This window comes from Aegilops tauschii, chromosome 4 (genome assembly GCF_002575655.3).
Source record: "Aegilops tauschii subsp. strangulata cultivar AL8/78 chromosome 4, Aet v6.0, whole genome shotgun sequence".
In the NCBI taxonomy this organism is placed as follows: domain Eukaryota; kingdom Viridiplantae; phylum Streptophyta; class Magnoliopsida; order Poales; family Poaceae; genus Aegilops; species Aegilops tauschii.
The window spans coordinates 172,837,754-172,863,196 of record NC_053038.3 but is presented as its reverse complement, the minus strand read 5'-3'; the positions used below and the strand labels follow the sequence as shown (position 1 = coordinate 172,863,196).

The 25,443-nt window shown below is 48.8% G+C and overlaps 1 protein-coding gene across 2 annotated transcripts; it reads right to left on the bottom strand.

The window, feature by feature from the left end:
* Positions 1–2,693: 2,693 nt before the first annotated feature.
* Positions 2,694–24,221, bottom strand: LOC109778629 (nuclear pore complex protein NUP93A). Of its 2 annotated transcripts, none has more exons than XM_040387079.3 (15): positions 23,926–24,221; positions 23,723–23,814; positions 23,523–23,589; positions 22,771–22,830; positions 22,565–22,654; positions 21,689–21,943; positions 21,384–21,479; positions 21,119–21,250; positions 20,545–20,598; positions 20,369–20,452; positions 5,746–5,832; positions 4,776–5,675; positions 4,075–4,256; positions 3,689–3,980; positions 2,694–3,062 (listed from the first exon to the last, which is right to left on the bottom strand). In XM_040387079.3, exons 1-15 carry the CDS (start codon positions 24,046–24,048, stop codon positions 2,985–2,987), a joined length of 2,592 nt encoding a protein of 863 aa, XP_040243013.1. In that variant the 5' UTR covers positions 24,049–24,221; the 3' UTR covers positions 2,694–2,984. The 2 variants fall into 2 exon arrangements, with proteins under 2 accessions (XP_040243013.1, XP_040243012.1); XM_040387078.3 differs by having other exon boundaries at positions 21,689–21,955; positions 23,926–24,220.
* Positions 24,222–25,443: the final 1,222 nt, after the last annotated feature.

Sequence of the window (25,443 nt, the reverse complement as noted above, 5' to 3'; positions counted from 1 at the left end):
AGAAAACACGTTTCTTCGCGCAAAAAAACAGAAAAGAAATTGTCAAAAAATTAAGAAAGACTGGTGGAAAACTAAAAAACCATTACAAAACTAAAAACCAATGCTAAAAATTTCTAGACGGAGCGCTCAGAGCGCGACACATAGTGACGGCTAAGAGCGCACCAACATGTTCTCAGTCCATCCCATGTGACCGTTGAAGAGGCTCTCGAAGGAGCGCTCCTCAACTAGTTGCTCCTGCTTCTTATATATTTGGACGAGCGGGGAGCGCTCCTCAGCTAGTTGCTCCTGCTTCTTACATATTTGGACGAGCGCTCGGTCTAACCAACAGGCACCCGCTAGCCCGTCCTAGAGTTTACAAGGCTTTAGAGCATCTCCACTCGCACCCCCAACAGGCCCCCCAGGGCGACTTTTTTCGTGCCGACGCCAAAAAAACCCAATCGCGCCCCCAGGACGCTGAAATCCGCCGGCTCGGCCCTTTTTGGGCCCGGCGACCCAGGCCGAACCCAGCGCACTGGGGGGCGCCTGGGGGCTCCGGGGAAAGGGAAAACCGCGTCTGGGCCACCACTGCCAGGCGAAAACGCATCTTGCACGTCTAGATCCCCCCTACGCGCACGCCCTCCCGTCGCCTTGCCGATCTCGGCGCCGCCCACCCACCCACCCCCGCTAGATAGGCCATTCCCGCCGGAAGAGAGAGAGAGAGAGAGAGAGAGAGAGAGAGAGAGAGAGAGAGAGAGAGTTCCGCCATGGCATCCTCCACCCCGTTCCTAGGCGAGCTTTCTGGCGCTTCGGCCGCACAGGGCTGGAATACCGGCAGCTGCGCGCCTACCATGTCCGCCAAGTGTTCAGCGATTTGTCTGCTCGGCGATGGACTCAGGCGACGAGAAGGCGCTCGCGGCGCTGCTGGAGGTGGGAGCCGAAGTCGACGCCTAGGACGGAGAGCATCTCATGGTCCTCGCCGCCCTGGCCAGCCTGCTCGCGAACAATGCAAAGCCGCGGTGAGGTGACTCGGCGCCGGGCCGGCTGAAGACAAAGAGTCGACATCGACTGGAAGGCTATTGCTTGCTCTACTCCGACTACTTCGCCGACGCTCCACTGCACGGCGACAAAGTATTTCGACGCCGTTATCGGATAAACCGAAAGCTCTTCCTCGGGATTGTGAATTCCATCCGGGAGTTCGATAGCTACTTCAAGTGCAAGAAGGATTGCACCGGCACACTTGGATTCACCTCAATCCAGAAGTGCACGACAGCTATGAGGATGCTTGCATACGGAGCTCCCGGTGATTCATTGGAAGACTATGGACGCATGGTCGAGTCCACGACCATTGAGTGTTTCTACAAGTTCTGCAGGGTAGTGGTGGCAGTGTTTGGACCGCAATACTTGCGATCACCCAATGCTGAAGACACTGCTCGGATCCTAGCACAGAATGCAGCAGGAGGATTTTCAGGGATGCTTGGAAGCATCGACTTCATGATTGGAAATGAAAAAACTGTCCATTTGCTTGGCAGAGGATGTACAAAAGCGCCAAAGGCAGTTGCAGTGTGGTACTTGAGGTAGTGGCCACACACGAGCTCTGGATTTGGCACTCCTTCTTTGGTATGCCGGGAACTTGACATCAACGTACTGTAGTGCTCCTTTGTCTTTTCCAGCCTTGTTGAAGGTCACCCTCCTCCGGTGAACTTCGAGGTCAATGGGCGGCACCAACAAGGGATACTGCCTAGCAAATAGCATCTATCCGAGATGGTCCACATTTGTGAAGACTATCTCAAACCCTGTGCCAGGAGGCAAGAACTCCCACTTTGCGAAGCTTCAGGAGACTTGCAGGAAGGATGTCGAGCGAGCATTTGGTGTGCTCCAATCTCGATTTGCTGTTGTCCGGTACCCTGCTCAGACCTGGTCGAAAGATCAAATGTGGGAGATCATGACTTGATGTGTCATCTTGCACAACATGATCATTGAGAGCGAGCAGGAAGAGCCAGTATTTGACACTGAACCATATTACAGGCAAGGTCCTCTTGCCCAAGTTGATCACCACCTACCGGCAACCTGGACTGCCTTCCTCAATATGTGTCAGGAGATCCGAGACCCAGTGGTGCATCAACAACTGCAGCAAGATCTGGTGGAGCACTTATGGAGGCTCAAGGGCAACGCCTAGCTCGACATGTGATGAAGTGTGACTTTCTATTTGTTGAACTATATAATTTGTATTGAACTATTTGATTCCTATTGATTTTCTATGATAAACTATGTGATAAAAAATAGCTTTTGTTGAATTTGTACCGAAGCACACTGAATAGGAACCGAAATTGGACAATTTGTGCTGATAGTGGGCCGATTTGCACCGACAATGGGCTGAAAAGTGCATCAATTTACGCCAAAAGTGGACCGAAATCGACGCCGAGGGGGCGACCTGGGGGCGGCGGCTGGCCCGACCGCCCCCAAGTCAATATTTCAGCCAGCGCGCCCCTAGGGCGGCGCTATTTCTAGCCCCTTTGAAGGCGAACGAGTGGCGATGCTCTTATACCGGAACAACGGACTGCTATGGGCCAGACTCCCTCGTGCCACCAACTTGCAAGGTGCCCACTGCGCAGTAAAAACCGAGAAGCTGTATCGATTGTCGCAGCCTCGCATGAGATAAACTGAAAAGAAAACCAGAGTCCGCAAACTTGAATGCTAAAGAAAATAATTCAAGATACAACACCAAAATTGACTAGTAGATGAATTCTTGAAAATTAAGATTCAAGAGGCTGCTGCAGCAGCCTTGGATTTAGTAACAAATTATGAAAAGTGGCAATTTTCTCGAATTTTGACACCCACCAACCGGACAGGGCCTACAAACAAGACAGACGACATGGTTCTGCGACCAAAAAAACATTTGTGCATCTTTAAACCTTCAACTATCTGTTCAAATGGTGTTGGCCTGTTGGGGAGGTTCCGATACAGATAGCCCATTTCCCTAGCACTTCAGCCCAAACACTAACTATTCATATGCACTGAGCCACCTTCTGGTACAAATCCTGTGGCCAATTCCTGCTCATGTTGCTTGCCACAAGGTTCGCAATCTGCTCATCACAAAAATATTGCATCAGAAATTGCAGGAGCATTTCTGTTACAATTTAGCAACGTAAAAACAGTTGGCACTTTTTTCTTCCCTGGCGACACCGACAGAAAAGCAAGTTTACGTATGCGTAGTTAGCATGAATGTCGTGTGTAACACAGGTAAAGGTCTAATATCACTGTATTTTCCCTTCTCCAGCTGGTTCAGTTTTATTAGAGGCAGTCTTTACAAGCCTACACAGTCATCATGGATAAAATTATCCTGCAGCAGCTTATCGGCACAAAGCTAGGCATAGCAACCATGGTTGGTTGTTAGGCACATTTGGCAACATGTTGATAAGCCAACACTTTTTTGCCAAATATGGACTCTAAATTTGCCAAATGTTGGCTTAACCACGTGTTGCCTACGTCTTGGCTAGCCAAAAGTAGGCTAGGGTTAAATTGGCTACAAATCAAGTAGTCCCTACCCCCTCCCTAGCTATGTGCTAAGCAGATCCAAGAAATAGTCGGTATTGCACCTATTCCGTGCAGTTCAGCAACATATTTTCCGTGGTAATGCAAAAAAGTGCCCTTTAAAGCAAAATCTACTGATAGACGCAATAAAAATAAGAATAAACAGGATAGAGAATACCTTTGACTTGACAGCACGCAGGGTCCCATCGGTATCTCTAACATTGTCCATGCAGTTTAGAGCAACCTTCAGGAGATCTGGCACACAAGCTTGAACATGGGGTGATAAATTCCTGAATACATCGACTGATACATTCGAAGACTGTGGATCCAAATGAAGACATGGAAGTTTGATGGTTTCCCTCAGAGCGTCAACAGTTTGTCCAGCACGAGCTAGCCTATAAATGTGAAGAATAGCTTCAAGCTGTCTCAGTATAATTTGCTGTTCAGAAATGAGATCCTTGTCTTGAACACTGCAAGTGAGTTTCCACATGATTAATTAAGTATTGAAGGCATAAATAACCAGCAGTCGCATGATGTAGAAGCAGAAGATAGGAGGTAATTAACCTGGCTTCAGAAGAATATCTGGCTGTCTCCAAAATTTCATTGCCAGATTGAATTAGAGCAACAGCACGGCTTTCGCCATCTAACATATTGTGTGCCAGGGCACATACTGCATCCGATAGACACTTGTTTACTGTCTGAAGTGCCATGGCAAAGGCTCCAACTCTTTTGTGAATTTCCACTGACTGTTATTTCATGTAAAAAGTGAAGTAACATGAGATGGATACATGATAGCTCAAACAAGACTGAAGTGCTGCAAATTAAAATATGACCTCACACAGAGTAAATATACTAATACTACATAGCTCAATAACATGAAGTAAATGGATTCAGATACATGTGCATCACATCGAAGTTGATAAACCATGCATGTTAGATGTGCCAACGAAGACTAATCGATGGCATGTCATCTTGAGAATACTACTGCAGAATATGATATGATAACCAGTGTTCAAGCAGCTAGAATCAGTCCTAGGACGGGTCATATCGCTTTAAGAGCAGAGAAGTTTGACTTTCAACTCAGCTATGAACGTGATGAGATAAAATAATTCAATAGAAATATAAATCCATGACAGTAATAAAATAACATGCTCTTGCTGATCCTTTTGTGGATCCCAACCTAGGAAGATACAAAATAAAATGTTCCCTAAAGCACAAGAACCCAAAAAAATCTAAAAACATTTTGGTTCAAGAATTAAACTTACTTTGTCATAGAGCCCTGCCTCTTGACATCGATGGGCGGCTTCAAGCAAGAATTGCTGCCTACTTCTCCAATCCATCATATACTTTTTTAGTTCTCCTTCTCCCATTCCACTTGGACCAAGCAGAAGTTGAATACCACCGTCCCTTAGTAATATCTCTGTGAGCAGTTGCTTCAACATTGAACTTCGTTGACGTTGTTGATCAGCATTCCCTTGACCAATCCATGATACCTCTCCTCCACCCATTGCAGCAGCAGCCTGTGCATAATATTCCAAGGCCAAATCAAGGTTGCCATTGCGCAAGTAAATAGAGCCATATTGCCGTATAATACTGTCAGCTTCTGCGCAAGCATCCATTACACCCATCTTCTGACCTGATCCAACTCCCTCAGGGAGAATACCATGATCAGCTAGAGTAATTGAAATATGCACAGCATCAACATGGTACCCTTCCTCTCCAACTTCTTTAGACAAATAAAGAATTGCTGGAAGTGATTGGATGCTTAAGAGCAGAATATAGGGATAGACCAAGGGGTCTTTTCCACTTTTTGTATAATATGATGGCTCAAATTTGTTCAGATAATTTTGTAAATCCTCCAGCATATAAGGAACCAAGCCTTCATTCGCAACATTAGAAGAAGATGCACTGGAGTATTCCCGCAGAGCTGACAACTTGAACCACAAGAAATCCTCTATAGTATTGAAAAGTGTTGGGAGATCTTTAAGTAATCTGTCAATTTGCCGTCGACAGCCACAAATTATGGCATAAAGAAGCAACTTCTTCCTATCATAACCAGGACGCCCTGGTCGGTCACCCATTCTGAGCATTTTTTCACATTCCTCAGAAGCTGTCAGAGCGGTCTCTGATGACACAGCACCATTAGTAGTAATCCATTCTGCAAGCTGCCAGAGAACATATTATATGTACGTTTCCTATTATGAACAAGTCGCCATCATTATTCATGTACTTTACCAGAGGGGCGAAGTTGTAAGCAGCACGAGATGATTGAGCAACTTGCCTTGCTTCATCATAATACCCAGTTCTTAAGCAGAAATAAATCTACAAAAGATGGAACAATAATACATAAATATATTTCTCATTGAAAAGGTACATGCAGAACTTGTATAGGTCATAATAAAAACAATGAGTTGCATGATGATGATAATTGTAACACTCTGAGAATCATGCTATAGTAACCCCCTGTGATTAAGCTAATCATGTTGCTAAACAGGGCTTGATCACATTTGAACCACAACCTTGTCAAACTCCTAGTTCAAACTTCAATTAAATTTAAAAGTGAAAAATAAAAGTTTTCAAAAATTCAAACAAAAATGTTCAGTGGGTGCTAAATAATACACTGGTAATTATGGTGGAGGAAACACATTTTTATAAAATACCTAATTACTTTTAAAAGAAATAAAACAGAAAAGAAAATAAACAAATAAAAGGAAAACAGAAAACAGATCACAGAAAGAAAAAAAAAGGAAAAGCCCTTCCCCCCCCCCACTGGACCCGTGGCCCGTCTGGACCGAACCCCGGCCCAAACTGGGCCGCCACCCGCGCCCCGACCCCGGCCCAGCCCAACTCACCCCCGCGTCCCCTTCCTGTTCCCCCGCCCGGGTCGGAACAGGGGCGCGCTGCCGCCCGACCACCTCGCCGGCACCGACGCCGGAGGGGATAAGGGCGCCAGCCCCCGCGCCTCCTCGGGTCTCTCTCCCACTCACCCCGCTCACTCTCGGCCCCTGCGCCTCCCTCATCCCCTCTCCTTCGCGCCGCTCCGTGCTCCCCCCCCATCATCCCGAGCGCCTCCGTCGCCGTCCGCCGTCGCAACCGCGGCAACCAACCTCGCCTCGCCTCGCCAACCTGTCCAGCAGCTCCGCCGTCGTCGGCTTCCTCGTCCCCGTCCACGAACGCAAGCCGGGGAGCACCGCAGGCAGCGGATCGAGCCGCCCCCTTCCGCCTCGGGCGTCGGTGACCGCCGTCGTCTCCGGCCACCTCTGCGCTCCTAAGCTGTCGCAGGCTTTACGTAGCCGCTCGGTGAGCTCCTCCCTCCCTCCATTCTCCTCCTCGCACTGCGTGAGCCTCCCTAGCTAGCTCGTCGCCGTTGCTTTGAGCTCGCCGCCGCATATCACCTCGCCGCCGTGGCTACCGTGGCCTGAGCTCGCGTCCGAGCTCGTAGTCAAACTCCTGGAGCTCCCAGGAGCCCAACGAGCCCACGCCCGTGCCTCCCCGTGCCTCCTAGCATAGCCTCCGTTGAGCGCCCGAACGCGCTGCCGCCTGCGCTCGTCGCCGGCGTGCCTCCGGTGACCAAATGGTCACGGGCCAGCGCCCGTTGCATTCGCCTCCTAACGCACGTCCCACCTATCCTCTCCGTTCGCTCGCTAGCATGCTGCGTCGCCCTTTCCTCTGGCGTCCGACTCCGGTCGTCCGCCGATGAGCTCGCCGCGCTCGATTCCGGTCACCCCTGCCGCCACAACCACCACCGTTGGACGCGGCGCAGCCGTAGCTTTCGAACGCGACCAAAAACTCCCTGAACGGTGCCCTGTACGTGGATTCCGGCGAGGTCCCGAGCGCCTCCGCCGTGTTTTCGGTCGCCGGCGTTGCTCCGGCGCCGGCCGCCGACGTGGCACACCTGGGGCCACCCCTGGGTCACTGCCAGTGGCCCCCACGGGCCCCAGTTGACTGGGTTGACCCAGTCAACTGCTGACTGGGCAGGCCCAGTCACTGACATGCGGGCCCCGCCGCAGAAATTAAAAAAATAAAGAAAAAGAAAATGTTTTATAAATAAAAATAATTAGTTTAGCTAAACACTCACTGACATGTGGGGCCCATCCCTCTAATTATACTGTTAGATTAGTTTAATTAAGTATTAGACTAACAGAGGCTGACATGTGGGTCCCACTGGACCCACCTGTCTGGTTTGACTGGTCAGCCGACCTGTTGACTTGCTGACGTCAGCATTGCCTCATGCTGACGTCATAATTCATTTTTCTTAATATAAATAATTCCAGAAATTCAAATAAACTTTGAAAATTCATATCTTTTAAACCGTAACTCGGATGAAAATGTTTTCTATATGAAAGTTGCTCAGAACGACGAGACGAATCCGACTACGCAGTCCGTTCATCCACCGCACCTCCCTAACCTATCGAACTAGCAACTTTCCCCCTCCGATCCGTCTGTCCGAAAACGCAGAACATCGGGCATACCTCCCGGATGCCCCCCCCCCCTTCACCGGTACCACCTACTGTCGCGTTAGGGCACCCCTAGCACCGCTCATTGTCATGTCACGCATCGTCATGCTTATGTTTGCATTGTATTTACTGTTTCTTCCCCCTCTTCTCTCCGGTAGACTACGAGACCGACACTGCTGCTGCCCAGTTCGACTACGGAGTCGACGACCCCTCCTACTTGCCAGAGCAACCAGGCAAGCCCCCCCCTTTGATCACCAGATATCGCCTACTCTAATCTCTACTGCTTGCATTAGAGTAGTGTAGCATGTTACTGCTTTTCGATATCCTATTCTGATGCATAGCCTATCCTTGCTACTATTGTTACTACCTTTACCTGCAATCCTACATGCTTAGTATAGGATGCTAGATTTCCATCAGTGGCCCTACATTCTTGTCCGTCTGCTGTGCTATACTATCGGGCCGTGATCACCTGGGCGGTGATCACGGGCATATACTTATATACTATATACATGACACATGTGATGACTAAAGTCGGGTCGGCTCGTAGGAGTACCCGCAAGTGGATCCTTGTGGCGGAGCGACAGGGCAGGTTGAGACCGCCTAGGTGAGAGGTGGGCCTGGCCCTGGTCGGCGTTCGCGGATACTTAACACGCTTAACGAGATCTTGGTATTTGATCTGAGTCTGGCCATTTGGTCTATACGCACTAACCATCTACGTGGGAGTAGTTATGGGTATCCCGACGTCGTGGTATCAGCCGAAGCTCTTTTGACGTCAGCGACTGAGTGGCGCGCGCCGTGTTGGACCGCTTTGACGTAACCGCCGTGATCGTGTGGGTTGCTAGGTCTGCTCGCGGCCGCGTTCGCAACGTGCAGGTGTGCATAGGGCGATGGGCCCAGACCCCTGCGCGCATAGGTTTAGACCGGCGTGCTGACCTCTCTGTTGAGCCTAGGTGGGGCTGTGACGTGTTGATCTTACGAGGCCGGGCATGACCCAGAAAAGTGTGTCCGGCCAATTGGGATCGAGCGTGTTGGGTTATGTGGTGCACCCTGCAGGGAAGTTTATCTATTCGAATAGCCGTGTCCCTCGGTAAAAGGACGACCCGGAGTTGTACCTTGAGCTTATGACAACTAGAACTGGATACTGAATAAAATACACCCTTCCAAGTGCCAGATACAACCCGGTGATCGCTCTCTAACAGGGCGACGAGGAGGGGATTACCGGGTAGGATTATGCTATGCGATGCTACTTGGAGGACTTCAATCTACTCTCTTCTATATGCTGCAAGATGGAGATGGCCAGAAGCGCAGTCTTCGACAGGACTAGCTATCCCCCTTTTAATTCTGGCATTCTGCAGTTCAGTCCACTGATATGCCCCTTTACACATATACCCATGCATATGTAGTGTAGCTCCTTGCTTGCGAGTACTTTGGATGAGTACTCACGGTTGCTTCTCTCCCTCTTTTTCCCCCTTTCCTTTCTATCTGGTTGTCGCAACCAGATGTTGGAGTCCAGGAGCCAGACGCCACCGTCGACGACGACTCCCACGGCACTGGAGGTGCCTACTACTACGTGTAGGCCGCTGACGACGACCAGGAGTAGTTAGGAGGTCCCAGGCAGGAGGCCTTGCCTCTTCGATCGTTGCTACTTTTGTGCTAGCCTTCTTAAGGCAAAACTTGTTTAACTTATGTCTGTACTCAGATATTGTTGCTTCCGCTGACTCGTCTGTGATCGAGCACTTGTATTCGAGCCCTCGAGGCCCCTGGCTTGTATTATGATGCTTGTATGACTTATTTATGTTTTAGAGTTGTGTTGTGATAATCTTCCCGTGAGTCCCTGATCTTGGTCGTACACATTTGCGTGCATGATTAGTGTACGGTCAAATCGGGGGCGTCACAAGTTGGTATCAGAGCCGACTGCCTGTAGGAATCCCCCTTTCCGCACTCCTTGGCCGAAGTCGAGTCTAGACATTACAAAAACTTTTACTAACATGGCTGTGTGTCTTACGGGCCCACGTCGCCATTGGGTGGTACTAGGATCTTTTACTCCTCGACCTTTACTCTGGGACTCTGAACTCTCTTCTACTCGGGTTAAACGAATTTACTAACTCTAACACTAGGATCCCGTGACCGCGTTCACCCCAAAGATGGATAAGCCATAGTTGTTTCTTAGAATAGTATTTTGAACAATTCACACACTGTCAATTGACTCCTTTGAAACGTCTTTGCTTTCAGATGGAACCCTCGAGGCAGGTCGTGCGCCACACGACGGCCATTGGTGCCTCGGGATCACCTGCGGTGCTAGCTGAGATGATGACCTATCTGGGTTATCGTTGGCACCCTGAGTACACCGTCTACGAGGAGTACCAGGACTTTAACCAGGAGCAGTACCGTACCATCGTCCACCTCTACTCTCGGGAGTACGACTCCACTACTGTGCTGCACACCGCACATGGTGTTGGTGTGACCATCGATATGGCTGTCCACGATGCAGCCTATGCTGCTCTGACACGTCTTCGTGGAGAGTATCGGGAGTTGGACACCTCCCCTTTCAGGCACATTGCTATCGCCTCTGATGTTGGTGCAGAGGGATACTATACTGCTGCCTACTCCACTGTCACCCGAGAGCCCTTCTACCATCAGCACCTGGTTCTGCATGCTGATGGGCTGGATCGAGCTAACGAGCTCTTCGCCACGAGATGTACACCACCCGTCAGCACCTTTACCGTGCTCTGACGCTGCTGCACCCCTTTATACGGTCTGGACAGGTACCGCGTTCTGCGATCTACCCAGCCAGGACCGTGATGCCCCACGGTGTTGGTTGGCCAGAGGTGGGAGGCTACTCTCCCGCACTTGGTCCTCTTCTGCCACCTGAGCGTCGGGCTCTACACTTGAGTATCCGCGGCCCCCAGTCTGCTGACGTCGAGGGCTATCCGTTGCCTCACTACCAGCTGTCGGGCTACGATTACCTCCACAGTACCTCTTGGGACTGATGTAGGCTTGATTGTAGTATTAGTTGCAGTCGCCGCGAGCCTGTGTGCCGCCTATGATGTTTTAGTCTATGTACTGAACTCTGTGTACTGAACTCTATGCATGACCCCTTTTGTAAACTATGCCGACTACTATGTAGTAGCTATCGTGCTCTTTTCAATTAGGCATGTTTCATCATGAATGATTCTTGTCATTGCAAATTTTCTCAATGCTGAACTACCCCTGTTATATATTAGCAGGATGGTTAGACCAGGTGGTCGTGGTCGTGATGGCGATGCCCCACCACCACCTGAGTACATGGCTGGTATGATCCAACAGTTCGAACTGAACCGCCAATTCATGGAAAATATGATGGCTCAGTTTCCTCGCCCCAATATGAACCAGCAGCCAGCCCAAGTGACTCTTCAAGATTTCATACGCCTCAACCCAACCATCTACCGCAGCTCAACTCAGCCTTTGGATGCTGATGACTGGCTCCGTGACATCACCTATGAGATGGAGTCTGCTGATGTAGCCCCTGCCAGCTATGTCAACTTTGCTTCCTTCTTTCTGAAGGGACCCGCAGCTCAATGGTGGGACAGCCACAGGCGTACTCTGCCAGCTGGAACAATCATCACCTGGCCAGACTTCCAAGCTGCTTTCCGTGCCCGCTTCATTCCTCAGGGAGTCATGGACCGGAAGAAGCGTGAGTTCCGCAACCTCACCCAAGGCAACAAAACTGTCGAAGCTTATCAGCGGGAGTTTCTGGACTTGTCCCGCTATGCTGAAGAAGACATTGCAACTGATGCACGCAGACAGGAGAAGTTCCGAGATGGACTACAAGCTGACATCAAGCTCGCACTTCTAGTGCATGACTTCGCCGATTTCGCCACCTTGATGAATAAGGCCATCAATGTCGAGACTGGTCTGCAGGAATACCAGAGCTCTCAGAGGCGCAACCGTGACACGGGCTCATCTTCGGGCTCACCCTCACAGAAGCGTAAGATATGGATCCCGAACAGCATGTATCGTCCAAATGCACCTGCTCCCAGGAAATCTTATGCTGCACCGCGTCTGCCTCCTCCACCATCTAAGCAGTCAAAGCTACCAGCTCCCCCACCTGGGGCTCCTGTTCCCACTCCCGATAATGGTCTGTGCTTCAAGTGTGGTCAACCGGGTCACTTTGCCAGGAACTGCTATCAGAACCAGAATCAACTGGCCCTTCCAGCAGCTGGCCGTGGTAACAACCAGCCCCGCAACAACAATGCTAAGTCTCATGGTCGCGCTCATGCCAACCACGTTGATCTCAGCGAAGCTCAAGACCAGCCTGCTACTGTGATGGGTACACTCCTCGTAAATTCAGTACCAGCATCCGTTTTATTTGATACAGGAGCATCCCATTCATTCATATCTGCAGAATTTGCATTCCTGCATGGCATTAATTACGAAGAGATAAACACTCCGCTAGTGGTACACACCCCTGCGGGCCAATGTCAAACCACTATGGTTAGTCACGATGTTACTGTTGAAATTGAAGGACTGGAATTTCTTGTCTCTCCCATCGTACTGAAGTCCTGTAGCATTGATCTCATTCTGGGAATGAATTGGTTAAAAGCGCATACTGCTTCAATCGTTTGCACCACTAAGACTGTCCATCTGCTACACCCTTCAGATGAGATAGTTACTTACCAAGCCCATCTGGTGCAAAATGCCGAGGCAAGGCTCTATGCATTGAATGCATTGAACGCTGCACCACTCGAGGGCATTGAAAACATTCCCGTCGTGCGTGAATTCCTCGACGTCTTCCCTGAAGAACTTCCAGGGATTCCCCCTGCTAGAGCTGTCGAATTCATCATCGACTTGAAACCAGGCACCACTCCTATAGCCAAGCGACCCTACAAGATGCCGCCGCATGAACTCCTTGAGCTTAAGGAGGAAATCGACAAGTCTCTTCGCAAAGGATTCATTCGCCCAAGTTGCTCTCCTTGGGGAGCACCTTCTCTCTTTGTCAAGAAGAAGGATGGGACAAACCGATTAGTTCAAGACTACCGTCCTATAAACCAAGCTACCATTCAGAATAAATACCCTCTTCCTCGGATCAATGATCTGTATGATCAACTGGCGGGTTCGTCAGTGTTCTCTAAGCTCGACTTGAGGTTGGGCTACCACCAGATCCGTGTTCGCGAAGAGGATATCCCAAAGACCGCCTTCGTGACTCGCTATGGTTCATACGAGTACACCGTCATGTCTTTCGGTTTAACCAATGCTCCAGCCACCTTCTCTCGTCTGATGAACTACATATTCATGGATTACCTCGACAAGTTCGTCATGGTTTATCTGGATGATATCCTGATATTTTCCAAGAACGAAGAAGAACATGCTGAACATCTTCGTCTTGTGCTGGAAAAGCTACGAGAACATCAACTATATGCCAAGTTCTCTAAATGTGAATTTTGGCTACCGGAAGTAACCTATCTGGGGCATGTCATCTCTAAGGATGGTATTGCCGTCAACCCCGAGCGAGTTCAGGCTATTCTTGATTGGACTCCTCCCAATAACGTTAAGCAAGTCAGAAGTTTTCTCGGTCTCGCCAGCTATTGCCGTCGATTTGTCGAGAACTTCTCCAAGATCGCCAGGCCTCTGACTAACCTGTTACATAAGGGCGTCAAGTTCCAATGGACAGACAAATGTCAGGAAAGTTTCCAAGCACTCAAAGACAAGTTGACTTCTGCCCCAGTTCTAGCTCCACCTGATACTAAGAAGGACTTCGTCATCTATTACGACGCTTCCCGTCAAGGATTAGGTTGTGTCCTAATGCAAGACCGCAAAGTGATTGCTTATGCCTCTCGACAATTCGCCCTCACGAAGAGAACTACCCAGTTCACGACCTCGAACTTGCTGCTGTCATACATGCGCTGAAGCAGTGGCGACATTACCTTCTCGGTAATCGTTGCGAGATCTTCACTGACCACCAAAGTCTGAAGTATCTGTTTACTCAGCCAGATCTGAACCTCCGTCAGCAGAGATGGATGGAGCTTGTTGCAGACTTTGACTTGGGTATTTCCTATACTCCAGGCAAGGCTAATGTAATGGCTGATGCCTTGAGCCGCAAGTCTTACTGCAACCACCTCCAGGTTCATAAAGTTCAGCCCTCGCTTGTTGAAGAATTCAGGAAGCTGAACCTCCATATTGTTCCTCCGGGTGCACTCGCTCCCCCTCCTAAGGAGTTCCGCAAGATGAACCTCCGTGTTGTTCCCCAGGGTTCCTCAATACCCTGGTCGTCGAACCAGATCTCCTGGACTCCATCAAGAGAATACAGGGGTATGACTCTGAAGCCTACAAGATTAAGCGCTACCTCGCAGAAGGAAAGCCCTCATTCTTCACCATTTCTGAAGATGGCACCCTATACTTCAAGGGCCGCCTAGTGGTGCCATGTGCAGAGAAAAACCTGGATATAAAACAGGAAGTTATGAAAGAAGCTCATGATACGCCTCTATGTATCCATCCTGGTAGTACAAAAATGTACCAAGACATCCGTCAAAGATTCTGGTGGACTAATATGAAGCAAGACATTGCTCGTTATGTTGCTGAGTGTGACGTTTGCCGTCGTATCAAAGCAGAACATCAAAGGCCTGCTGGAACTCTGCAACCTATCTCTATTCCTGAATGGAAATGGGACCATGTTGAGATGGACTTCGTCACTGGATTTCCCAAATCGCAGAAAGGTAATGATGCTATTCTTGTCGTCATTGACCGGCTTTCCAAAGTTGCACATTTCCTGGCAGTCAAAGAAACGATCACTGCTAGCCAGTTGGCAACGCTCTATATGTCCAGGATTGTTTCACTCCACGGTATTCCATTGGTTATCAGTTCAGACCGTGGCAGCTTATTCACTTCAAGATTCTGGGCAAGTTTCCAAGAAGCTATGGGCACTCATCTGTCATTTAGTACTGCGTTTCATCCTCAATCGCAAGGACAAGTTGAACGCGTCAATCAAGTTCTCGAAGACATGCTTCGAGCTTGCGTTATTTCCTTCGGCAAGAAATGGGAGGAATCTCTCCCGTATGCTGAGTTCTCTTATAATAATAGCTATCAAGCTAGTCTGAAGATGGCCCCCTTCGAAGTGTTATATGGACGAAAGTGCCGAACCCCTCTGAACTGGTCAGAAACTGGGGAACGTCCACTCTTCGGTCCGGATATTATCCAAGATGCCGAAGAACAAGTCCGCATTATTCGCGAGAATCTCAAGACTGCTCAGTCACGTCAGAAGAGTCAGTATGACCGTCATCATAAAGACATGGTCTATCAACCTGGCGAAAAGGCTTATCTTCGAGTCACACCTATGAAGGGTGCTCACCGCTTCGGGATCAAGGGCAAACTAGCTCCTCGCTATATTGGCCCATTCACTATTCTCGAAAGGCGTGGAAAAGTGGCATACCAACTGGAGCTACCGCCGAACCTTTCTCAGGTTCACGATGTGTTCCATGTGTCACAGCTCCGCCGTTGCTTCAAGGATCCAATCCGAGCTGTGGATCACGAAGTGCTCGAATTGCAGCAAGACCTCTCCTATAAGGAGCATCCGGTCCGCATTCTCGACCAAGCTGAACGCCGCACACGTCAGAAGGCGATCAAGTTTCTCAAAGTCCAGTGGTCGCACCATTCTGAAGATGAGGCCACTTGGGAACGAGAGGATCGTCTGCGCGAAGAATACCCCGCACTGTTTCCTTCTACCTCCTAAATCTCGGGACGAGATTTCTTGTAGTGGAGGAGATTTGTAACACTCTGAGAATCATGCTATAGTAACCCCCTGTGATTAAGCTAATCATGTTGCTAAACAGGGCTTGATCACATTTGAACCACAACCTTGTCAAACTCCTAGTTCAAACTTCAATTAAATTTAAAAGTGGAAAATAAAAGTTTTCAAAAATTCAAACAAAAATGTTCAGTGGGTGCTAAATAATACACTGGTAATTATGGTGGAGGAAACACATTTTTATAAAATACCTAATTACTTTTAAAAGAAATAAAACAGAAAAGAAAATAAACAAATAAAAGGAAAACAGAAAACAGATCACAGAATGAAAAAAAAAAGAAAAAGGAAAAGCCCCTTTCCCCCCCCCCACTGGACCCGTGGCCCGTCTGGACCGAACCCCGGCCCAAACTGGGCCGCCACCCGCGCCCCGACCCCGGCCGAGCCCAACTCACCCCCGCGTCCCCTTCCTGTTCCCCCGACCGGGTCGAAACAGGGGCGCGCTGCCGCCCGACCACCTCGCCGGCACCGACGCCGGAGGGGATAAGGGCGCCAGCCCCCGCGCCTCCTCGGGTCTCTCTCCCACTCACCCCGCTCACTCTCGGCCCCTGCGCCTCCCTCATCCCCTCTCCTTCGCGCCGCTCCGTGCTCCCCCCCCCCCCATCATCCCGAGCGCCTCCGTCGCCGTCCGCCGTCGCAACCGCGGCAACCAACCTCGCCTCGCCTCGCCAACCTGTCCAGCAGCTCCGCCGTCGTCGGCTTCCTCGTCCCCGTCCACGAACGCAAGCCGGGGAGCACCGCAGGCAGCGGATCGAGCCGCCCCCTTCCGCCTCGGGCGTCGGTGACCGCCGTCGTCTCCGGCCACCTCTGCGCTCCTAAGCTGTCGCAGGCTTTACGTAGCCGCTCGGTGAGCTCCTCCCTCCCTCCATTCTCCTCCTCGCACTGCGTGAGCCTCCCTAGCTAGCTCGTCGCCGTTGCTTTGAGCTCGCCGCCGCATATCACCTCGCCGCCGTGGCTACCGTGGCCTGAGCTCGCGTCCGAGCTCGTAGTCAAACTCCTGGAGCTCCCAGGAGCCCAACGAGCCCACGCCCGTGCCTCCCCGTGCCTCCTAGCATAGCCTCCGTTGAGCGCCCGAACGCGCTGCCGCCTGCGCTCGTCGCCGGCGTGCCTCCGGTGACCAAATGGTCACGGGCCAGCGCCCGTTGCATTCGCCTCCTAACGCACGTCCCACCTATCCTCTCCGTTCGCTCGCTAGCATGCTGCGTCGCCCTTTCCTCTGGCGTCCGACTCCGGTCGTCCGCCGATGAGCTCGCCGCGCTCGATTCCGGTCACCCCTGCCGCCACAACCACCACCGTTGGACGCGGCGCAGCCGTAGCTTTCGAACGCGACCAAAAACTCCCTGAACGGTGCCCTGTACGTGGATTCCAGCGAGGTCCCGAGCGCCTCCGCCGTGTTTTCGGTCGCCGGCGTTGCTCCGGCGCCGGCCGCCGACGTGGCACACCTGGGGCCACCCCTGGGTCACTGCCAGTGGCCCCCACGGGCCCCAGTTGACTGGGTTGACCCAGTCAACTGCTGACTGGGCAGGCCCAGTCACTGACATGCGGGCCCCGCCGCAGAAATTAAAAAAATAAAGAAAAAGAAAATGTTTTATAAATAAAAATAATTAGTTTAGCTAAACACTCACTGACATGTGGGGCCCATCCCTCTAATTATACTGTTAGATTAGTTTAATTAAGTATTAGACTAACAGAGGCTGACATGTGGGTCCCACTGGACCCACCTGTCTGGTTTGACTGGTCAGCCGACCTGTTGACTTGCTGACGTCAGCATTGCCTCATGCTGACGTCATAATTCATTTTTCTTAATATAAATAATTCCAGAAATTCAAATAAACTTTGAAAATTCATATCTTTTAAACCGTAACTCGGATGAAAATGTTTTCTATATGAAAGTTGCTCAGAACGACGAGACGAATCCGACTACGCAGTCCGTTCATCCACCGCACCTCCCTAACCTATCGAACTAGCAACTTTCCCCCTCCGATCCGTCTGTCCGAAAACGCGGAACATCGGGCATACCTCCCGGATGCCCCCCCCCCTTCACCGGTACCACCTACTGTCGCGTTAGGGCACCCCTAGCACCGCTCATTGTCATGTCACGCATCGTCATGCTTATGTTTGCATTGTATTTACTGTTTCTTCCCCCTCTTCTCTCCGGTAGACTACGAGACCGACACTGCTGCTGCCCAGTTCGACTACGGAGTCGACGACCCCTCCTACTTGCCAGAGCAACCAGGCAAGCCCCCCCCTTTGATCACCAGATATCGCCTACTCTAATCTCTACTGCTTGCATTAGAGTAGTGTAGCATGTTACTGCTTTTCGATATCCTATTCTGATGCATAGCCTATCCTTGCTACTATTGTTACTACCTTTACCTGCAATCCTACATGCTTAGTATAGGATGCTAGATTTCCATCAGTGGCCCTACATTCTTGTCCGTCTGCTGTGCTATACTATCGGGCCGTGATCACCTGGGCGGTGATCACGGGCATATACTTATATACTATATACATGACACATGTGATGACTAAAGTCGGGTCGGCTCGTAGGAGTACCCGCAAGTGGATCCTTGTGGCGGAGCGACAGGGCAGGTTGAGACCGCCTAGGTGAGAGGTGGGCCTGGCCCTGGTCGGCGTTCGCGGATACTTAACACGCTTAACGAGATCTTGGTATTTGATCTGAGTCTGGCCATTTGGTCTATACGCACTAACCATCTACGTGGGAGTAGTTATGGGTATCCCGACGTCGTGGTATCAGCCGAAGCTCTTTTGACGTCAGCGACTGAGTGGCGCGCGCCGTGTTGGACCGCTTTGACGTAACCGCCGTGATCGTGTGGGTTGCTAGGTCTGCTCGCGGCCGCGTTCGCAACGTGCAGGTGTGCATAGGGCGATGGGTCCAGACCCCTGCGCGCATAGGTTTAGACCGGCGTGCTGACCTCTCTGTTGAGCCTAGGTGGGGCTGTGACGTGTTGATCTTACGAGGCCGGGCATGACCCAGAAAAGTGTGTCCGGCCAATTGGGATCGAGCGTGTTGGGTTATGTGGTGCACCCTGCAGGGAAGTTTATCTATTCGAATAGCCGTGTCCCTCGGTAAAAGGACGACCCGGAGTTGTACCTTGAGCTTATAACAACTAGAACTGGATACTGAATAAAATACACCCTTCCAAGTGCCAGATACAACCCGGTGATCGCTCTCTAACAGGGCGACGAGGAGGGGATTACCGGGTAGGATTATGCTATGCGATGCTACTTGGAGGACTTCAATCTACTCTCTTCTATATGCTGCAAGATGGAGATGGCCAGAAGCGCAGTCTTCGACAGGACTAGCTATCCCCCTTTTAATTCTGGCATTCTGCAGTTCAGTCCACTGATATGCCCCTTTACACATATACCCATGCATATGTAGTGTAGCTCCTTGCTTGCGAGTACTTTGGATGAGTACTCACGGTTGCTTCTCTCCCTCTTTTTCCCCCTTTCCTTTCTATCTGGTTGTCGCAACCAGATGTTGGAGTCCAGGAGCCAGACGCCACCGTCGACGACGACTCCCACGGCACTGGAGGTGCCTACTACTACGTGTAGGCCGCTGACGACGACCAGGAGTAGTTAGGAGGTCCCAGGCAGGAGGCCTTGCCTCTTCGATCGTTGCTACTTTTGTGCTAGCCTTCTTAAGGCAAAACTTGTTTAACTTATGTCTGTACTCAGATATTGTTGCTTCCGCTGACTCGTCTGTGATCGAGCACTTGTATTCGAGCCCTCGAGGCCCCTGGCTTGTATTATGATGCTTGTATGACTTATTTATGTTTTAGAGTTGTGTTGTGATAATCTTCCCGTGAGTCCCTGATCTTGGTCGTACACATTTGCGTGCATGATTAGTGTACGGTCAAATCGGGGGCGTCACAATAATCCTATTGTTTTTTCTCATGCTACTTTGACTTACTCATGTGATGCTTTAACCCCACTGACTGGAACATGTGGAGTTGATTAGATGTGATGAACTGTTCACTAGGATATCTTGTGATAATTCTGACATTCTATATGGCATGTCATGCTTGATAGCCCTATATACTTGTCTTGTGCTATGGATAAGATTTCTGAGATTACATCTTTGAGATCTATCATAGCACCTATACCTATCAACACGTTCAGTATGATTTGTGAGTATGGTATAGATGACAAGTTCTTGATTTGAGAACCATCTACCATCAAACAACATACCTCATAGGTGTGTAATCACGAAATAAATTATTCAAATAAATCCCATGGCCCCAGCAAGAAATCATTTTCTGTAGTGATTGATTAATTTTAGTAAGTCTACAAATAGGTCGGTCAATGGCCTACCATATGCATGGTTTCATGACAGACCTAAGATTAAGTTGAACAGAACAGTCCCCCTTTAAAAACCAATAGTTGCACCATGCTTCATCTTGATGCTCTAATGAAGTGATGCGATAAACGTATCAATTCCTTGATTACTGCTCTTATCTTATTCTAGTGGCAATTTTCCATTTAACCTATTAAGCTTACTTTCGTGAGTTTTTATGTTGCCATTACTAGATAGAAAAAAAATGATGTCAGCTACAATTTTTATTCGATGTTTAATACAAATCAAACAGGCAAAGTAAACCTGCTGCCATGTTGTATCCACTGGTGGCTGTCTGCGAAGATCACTTGCATCAAAGTCTAACACGCCATGATCCCGCAACCGGACCTGTCAATTCATACAGATAAAAAAATTGCATTTGGTTACAGATTTAAACAATGCAGAAAAAAGACAGATTAATCATCAAACTCAAAACAGACCCGAAGAAATGCACGAATCTTTTGAAGATTGCCAACCGATCCACCAAGAGCAGCCTAGAACCACAAAGCATGACACACAGATCAACCATAATCGATCTTCTACATTAACAGGGTTCACAAAATATAAACCAAGAATAAAGGAAAACATCATTTGGTTAGAAAAACTATTAACAGGATGGTAGAGGACTGATTGAGAATTTGAGATAGTATACAAGAAACTATAAACATGGATGCAAGAGTAAATCAAACAATCACCACTGACTTCATCACTAACTACACTAATAAGTAAATGTTTTCCTAAATACACAGGCATATAGGATCCACTCCATCTTCAGGGAACTCAATAATGAAAAGCAACATGGGAGCACTTGAGATGTCAAATTAACACAATGTCATATGTATAGAACAGAAGTACTAATAGGCCATACCACAACACAGAAAAAATCCAGGTAAATACAAAACAAATATCATTGTTCAGAAATCTTCCATAGCACTTGGGAAATCCTTTTTTCATTTTCAGAAGTGAATTTGGATAGAAGTATTCAGTAATAAAAAGCTACACAGAAACACTCACTAGTGCTGGCTGGCTGTTGATGGTCTCAATAATGTATTTCTCATGACCCCATTCGAGGTGTCGCCTTGCTCCAACCACTAGTGACATTTTTCTTGAAACGTTTCTATGAGTTGACCCTTCCCCTACTAATGCCTGAATTAGACAAACAGGAAAAGCACCTTAAATAAATCACAATGAAATAAGAGAAACAAGGAAATGTCACATAGACATCATATAGTTGATATTGCATCCTGTAATACTGTTCTGTACAATTAAAGGTTATTACCTGAATCAAATGCCACACTTTCTGCATGGTCACTGACTTCAAGCCAGTAGCATCAAGAGACAAGGACTCGTAGGCAGCTCTGAAAGCGGTAGCAGGCTAACAAAAAAAGGTCTCAATAAGCATTAGTAGAATTCGGTGCATCAAGAGAACTTATTGCCCCGATGATAACATACAAAAATAGACACTTAAGACATTTGTCAAACCTAAATTAATTGGAGAAAAACAGGATGACTAACAGACATGATTACTAATCTGCACATGACCAATAAGGCGCTGACATATCAAATCTTGATATAGAAGCTTACACTGAAAGGCAGACTGCGTCCTCTAGCATCGTTGAGATCCTTCACAACCCCCGCGTAAACTGAAGATTTACTATCAATTATGGTCTTGTTAGGTATGGGCATGACTTCCGCAGCGGGCAGCCCTGATGAAGCTTGAGGACTGGAAGCTGAAGATGGCATCAGAGTATAACGAGACAGACCACCAGCTAGATTGGTGTTTCTCTTTGGTAATGTAGAAAGTCGGCTTAGACTCTGCAAGAAATCTCTCTTCTCCTTCTGCCAGTCATCCTACAACAAAGTTACTAAAAATTGTTTGAACTGAACAGTAAAGGTATGTTTGGATCGTAAACAAAGTGTACCCTGCCAATTTTTTGGTATAACCAAAACATTGGTCTTTGTTTGGATGAGGACCAACATTTTGGCATGCCAATGCTCCCTTCCCAACTCTAGTTCATTTAATTTTTCTAGCCAATGTTGGCCAATCCATGGGCAAGCAAAACCTCAACCAAAAATTTGGCCAGCCAATATTTTGGCAGGGCAACCTTGACACAAACCAAACACACCCTAAAACAATTCAAAGCATCCACTACCAAGCACATTAAAATTGCTAAGTTGTCAGCGTGGCAATTGAAAAATGAAGACAATTAGCTCAACGGTAGAACTTGCTCCGACCTGTTAGTTACAACACCTAGCATTACAAAACTACCACAAATATAGCTAATTTCTGAAAGATGCAACAGATTTGATTAAATAACACGACCGAAAGCATGGATGGTAGTGGTACAGACCTCAGGATGCTCCAAAAAGTTGCAATATGAACTTATGAAGGTATTATCATAGCTACTAGCTCTGCTACAAAAATAAAGCTGAATAGAATAAAACCAAAAGGCAACCGACCTCAAGAACTTGCATCATATAATTGTTAAAACTCTTTAAGTTGTCCTTTTGTGCTCCTTGGATGGATGAGACGATTGCCATTTCATGAAGCTGAAAACACAAACTCCGTGATGCACTCCATACTGCCAGCCCAGGCCATTAGGCCCATTACGTACTCTAACACCATGAAATTCAGAAGAAAAATCACTAAAGAGAGAGGTGTTCACCTGTTGCAGGTATTCCTCGATAGAAGTTGCTTCCGACGGAAAAACATCCTCAAAGGTGGTCTACAATTAAAAAAAATGCAGCCACTATGATGTATACTGATAACCTGTTGCCTGAGTGATATTCAAGAGCTGTAGATGTACAGTAACAAGCAAGCGCAGATATACATAGAACAACAGGGTAGAAAACAATGTGCTGGCCTAATTGGTGGCAAAAGATTGTTACACTATGATAAGTAGTAACATCTGACCTGACCACTCACAACTATATTTTCTGTCTTTTGAGTAGGAAGCTTTAAATGAAAACACTACATTGCCTCAACTGAGACTAGAAAACATTGTTTCAGATAAGCGAGTGATTTGCAGCCTCCAGACTTAGGGAATGTGTATTAATAAAGTGGACTACAAGCTGAAAAAAAGACTAGGGAATGTGTGTCTAAAAGTAAAACTAGGATCTTATGTAAGAAACTGAGAAGGTGGCGTTATTCATGCTATTCTTTTCTTTCAGGCAATCAGCATGAGTTCTGCAGTTCTGCCTCTTCATGAAGTGGGGAAATTCTTAATACTGCTAATCGAAGAAAACAAGTGAAGAGCCCCAATGGTCGGCTATGGATGAAAGAAAGAAGAGTGCAGCACAAAATGTAAGACTTCGACAAAATCAACTGCCTCGTCTAAACGACCGACACATAAGATTATCTATATAGCATTCTCTGAAATGAACCCTACATGCATTTCCAGGTTTACAAGCTAATCACCTTGAGTTCAAATGACTTGAGGTCCCTGGTGAGCTGCTCCGCATTGATCCCCTCGCGCGCCAGCAACCTGCAGATGCACAACCGAAACCCTAAGTCCCTCCAAAACACCAGAAGCAGCAACCCCAATTCGAACGAAACATCACGGAGAGATGGGCAGAGAGGCTCTCTCAGAGTTAACTAAAGGGGTCCAGGAGAGCAACCTGGTGGCGGAGAGCGACTGCGACGGCGCCTCGGCGCGGATCGTCTTGGCCTTAAGCTTCGTGGAGAGCACCTCGAGCTGGTCCAGGTTCCTCTGCGCGGGCCAACAACAACGAACCCATCAGGCGGAAGAAAGCGAGGGAGGCGCCGGCGCGGCAAGAGATAGATGCGGGCGAGGAGGGCGAGGAAGAGCGCGATGCGGCACCTGGAGGGTAGGGAAGTGAGGGGTGGGGGCGGCCTGCTCGAGGAGCTTGGTGGAGGTGTTGAGCAGCTCTGACCAGCCACCCATCTCCGTGTCTCCTCCGCCGTCGGCGCCGACGCCGGCCATCGCCGCCGTAGATGGAGGTGTTCGCGGGGAGCTATTTATCTGCGCTCCGGCGCCGCGCTCGAACTGGGGTTTTGGGAGTGGGATGGGGAGGAAGGAGTGTTGGGTAAAATGGTTTGGGCTCGCTTCTTCGCTCCTTGTACCGTGGGGCTTCTTTGTGTTGCTTTTGAATAGGAGGAGGGCTTGGGTTGTGGGTATATATGGGTTGGGCCAGATGCCAGAACTGATCATTTTTCAGTTCAAATGCACCGGAATTGCTGAAAAAAAGAAGGTTTAAATGCATCGGAGGGGTAAGACAATCTCTTCAAATGGATGGTCTAAGAAACAATACCCTTTCGTTAGGGTTTTAAGGAGGGGTAAGACAATCTCTTCAAATGGGTGGTCTAAGAAACAATCCCCTCTCGTTAGGGTTTTAGGGTCCTCTCGGCAACGCACTAGCGGCGCCGTTGAGATCCCACTTCCCCCGCCATTTTCTTCCAGCGAACAGCTCGGGTTGACCAAGGGGCAATCTCCGCATCGCTTCCCGGCCTTGGTTGTTTCGTTTTGACAGGACGATTTACCCCCGACGAACATGTCACTGTGTACCCTCGACCCCGGGGGTGATGCACCGCAGCTCACGTCGAAGGAGACCCGACCGGCAGCGCGATACACAGGATAGCCGGCGAATGCTTTTGTAGAACTGAAACCCCACAAATCCGGGAGGGACCCCGTCAGGGCGCATGACGGCTATGGGCTGCCCTAGGTCGACCTGATCGCCTCTAGGGCATCGTGGATCGCCGCCCTACAAACGAAGAACGAGCGAAAAAATGAGAAGAAGAAGAACTAGAGTTAAGAAGAAAAGATAAAAGATAAAAAATGGTAGTTGTGTTTGTTCGATTGTGTGTTGTTCAATCGGCCGTCACCCCTTAGGTATATAAGAGGCGAATGGACTTCTCGTGCAAGGAAAGGTTCGAATTCACGTTCAAAACCCTAGTTTGGGTCCAACTCGGAATCAAAACTTTTCAAAACAGTTCGGTTTACAACCTGGCTGCACCTTGCGGGTCATGTTTGAGGCATTAAACAACCTCGGATGGAAACGAGTCCAAAAGTAATCTTGACCGTTTCGACGGGACGAACAACTTTCATGTTGAATATTTTTTTATCAGAGGCCATCTTGAGGGGGGTTTCGGCTGTTTTCCGAAGTCTGCGACAGAGAAATCCAAAACCCGGACAAAAATCCCCAAAGTGTCTGGCCATTCTCAGAAAAATCCAAAACCCGGATGATTATCCCCGGAGTGTCCGGCCATCCTGATACAGCCGCGCATTTTTGGCTCTAACTTTTGCATATGACCTCGGATTAAGACGACTTTTATATCGAAATCGGCCGTTTCGACAAGACGAAGAACTTCCATGTTGAAA

Excerpts from the sequence above, each read along its gene's own strand:
- LOC109778629 (XM_040387078.3), bottom strand. The coding sequence starts at position 24,048 with ATGGCCGGCGTCGGCGCCGACGGCGGAGGAGACACGGAGATGGGTGGC. Across the intron at positions 22,655-22,770 it reads TCGAGGAATACCTGCAACAG|CTTCATGAAATGGCAATCGT; the intron begins GTGAACACCTCT and ends TTGTGTTTTCAG. Across the intron at positions 3,981-4,074 it reads AGATATTCTTCTGAAGCCAG|TGTTCAAGACAAGGATCTCA; the intron begins GTTAATTACCTC and ends ACTCACTTGCAG.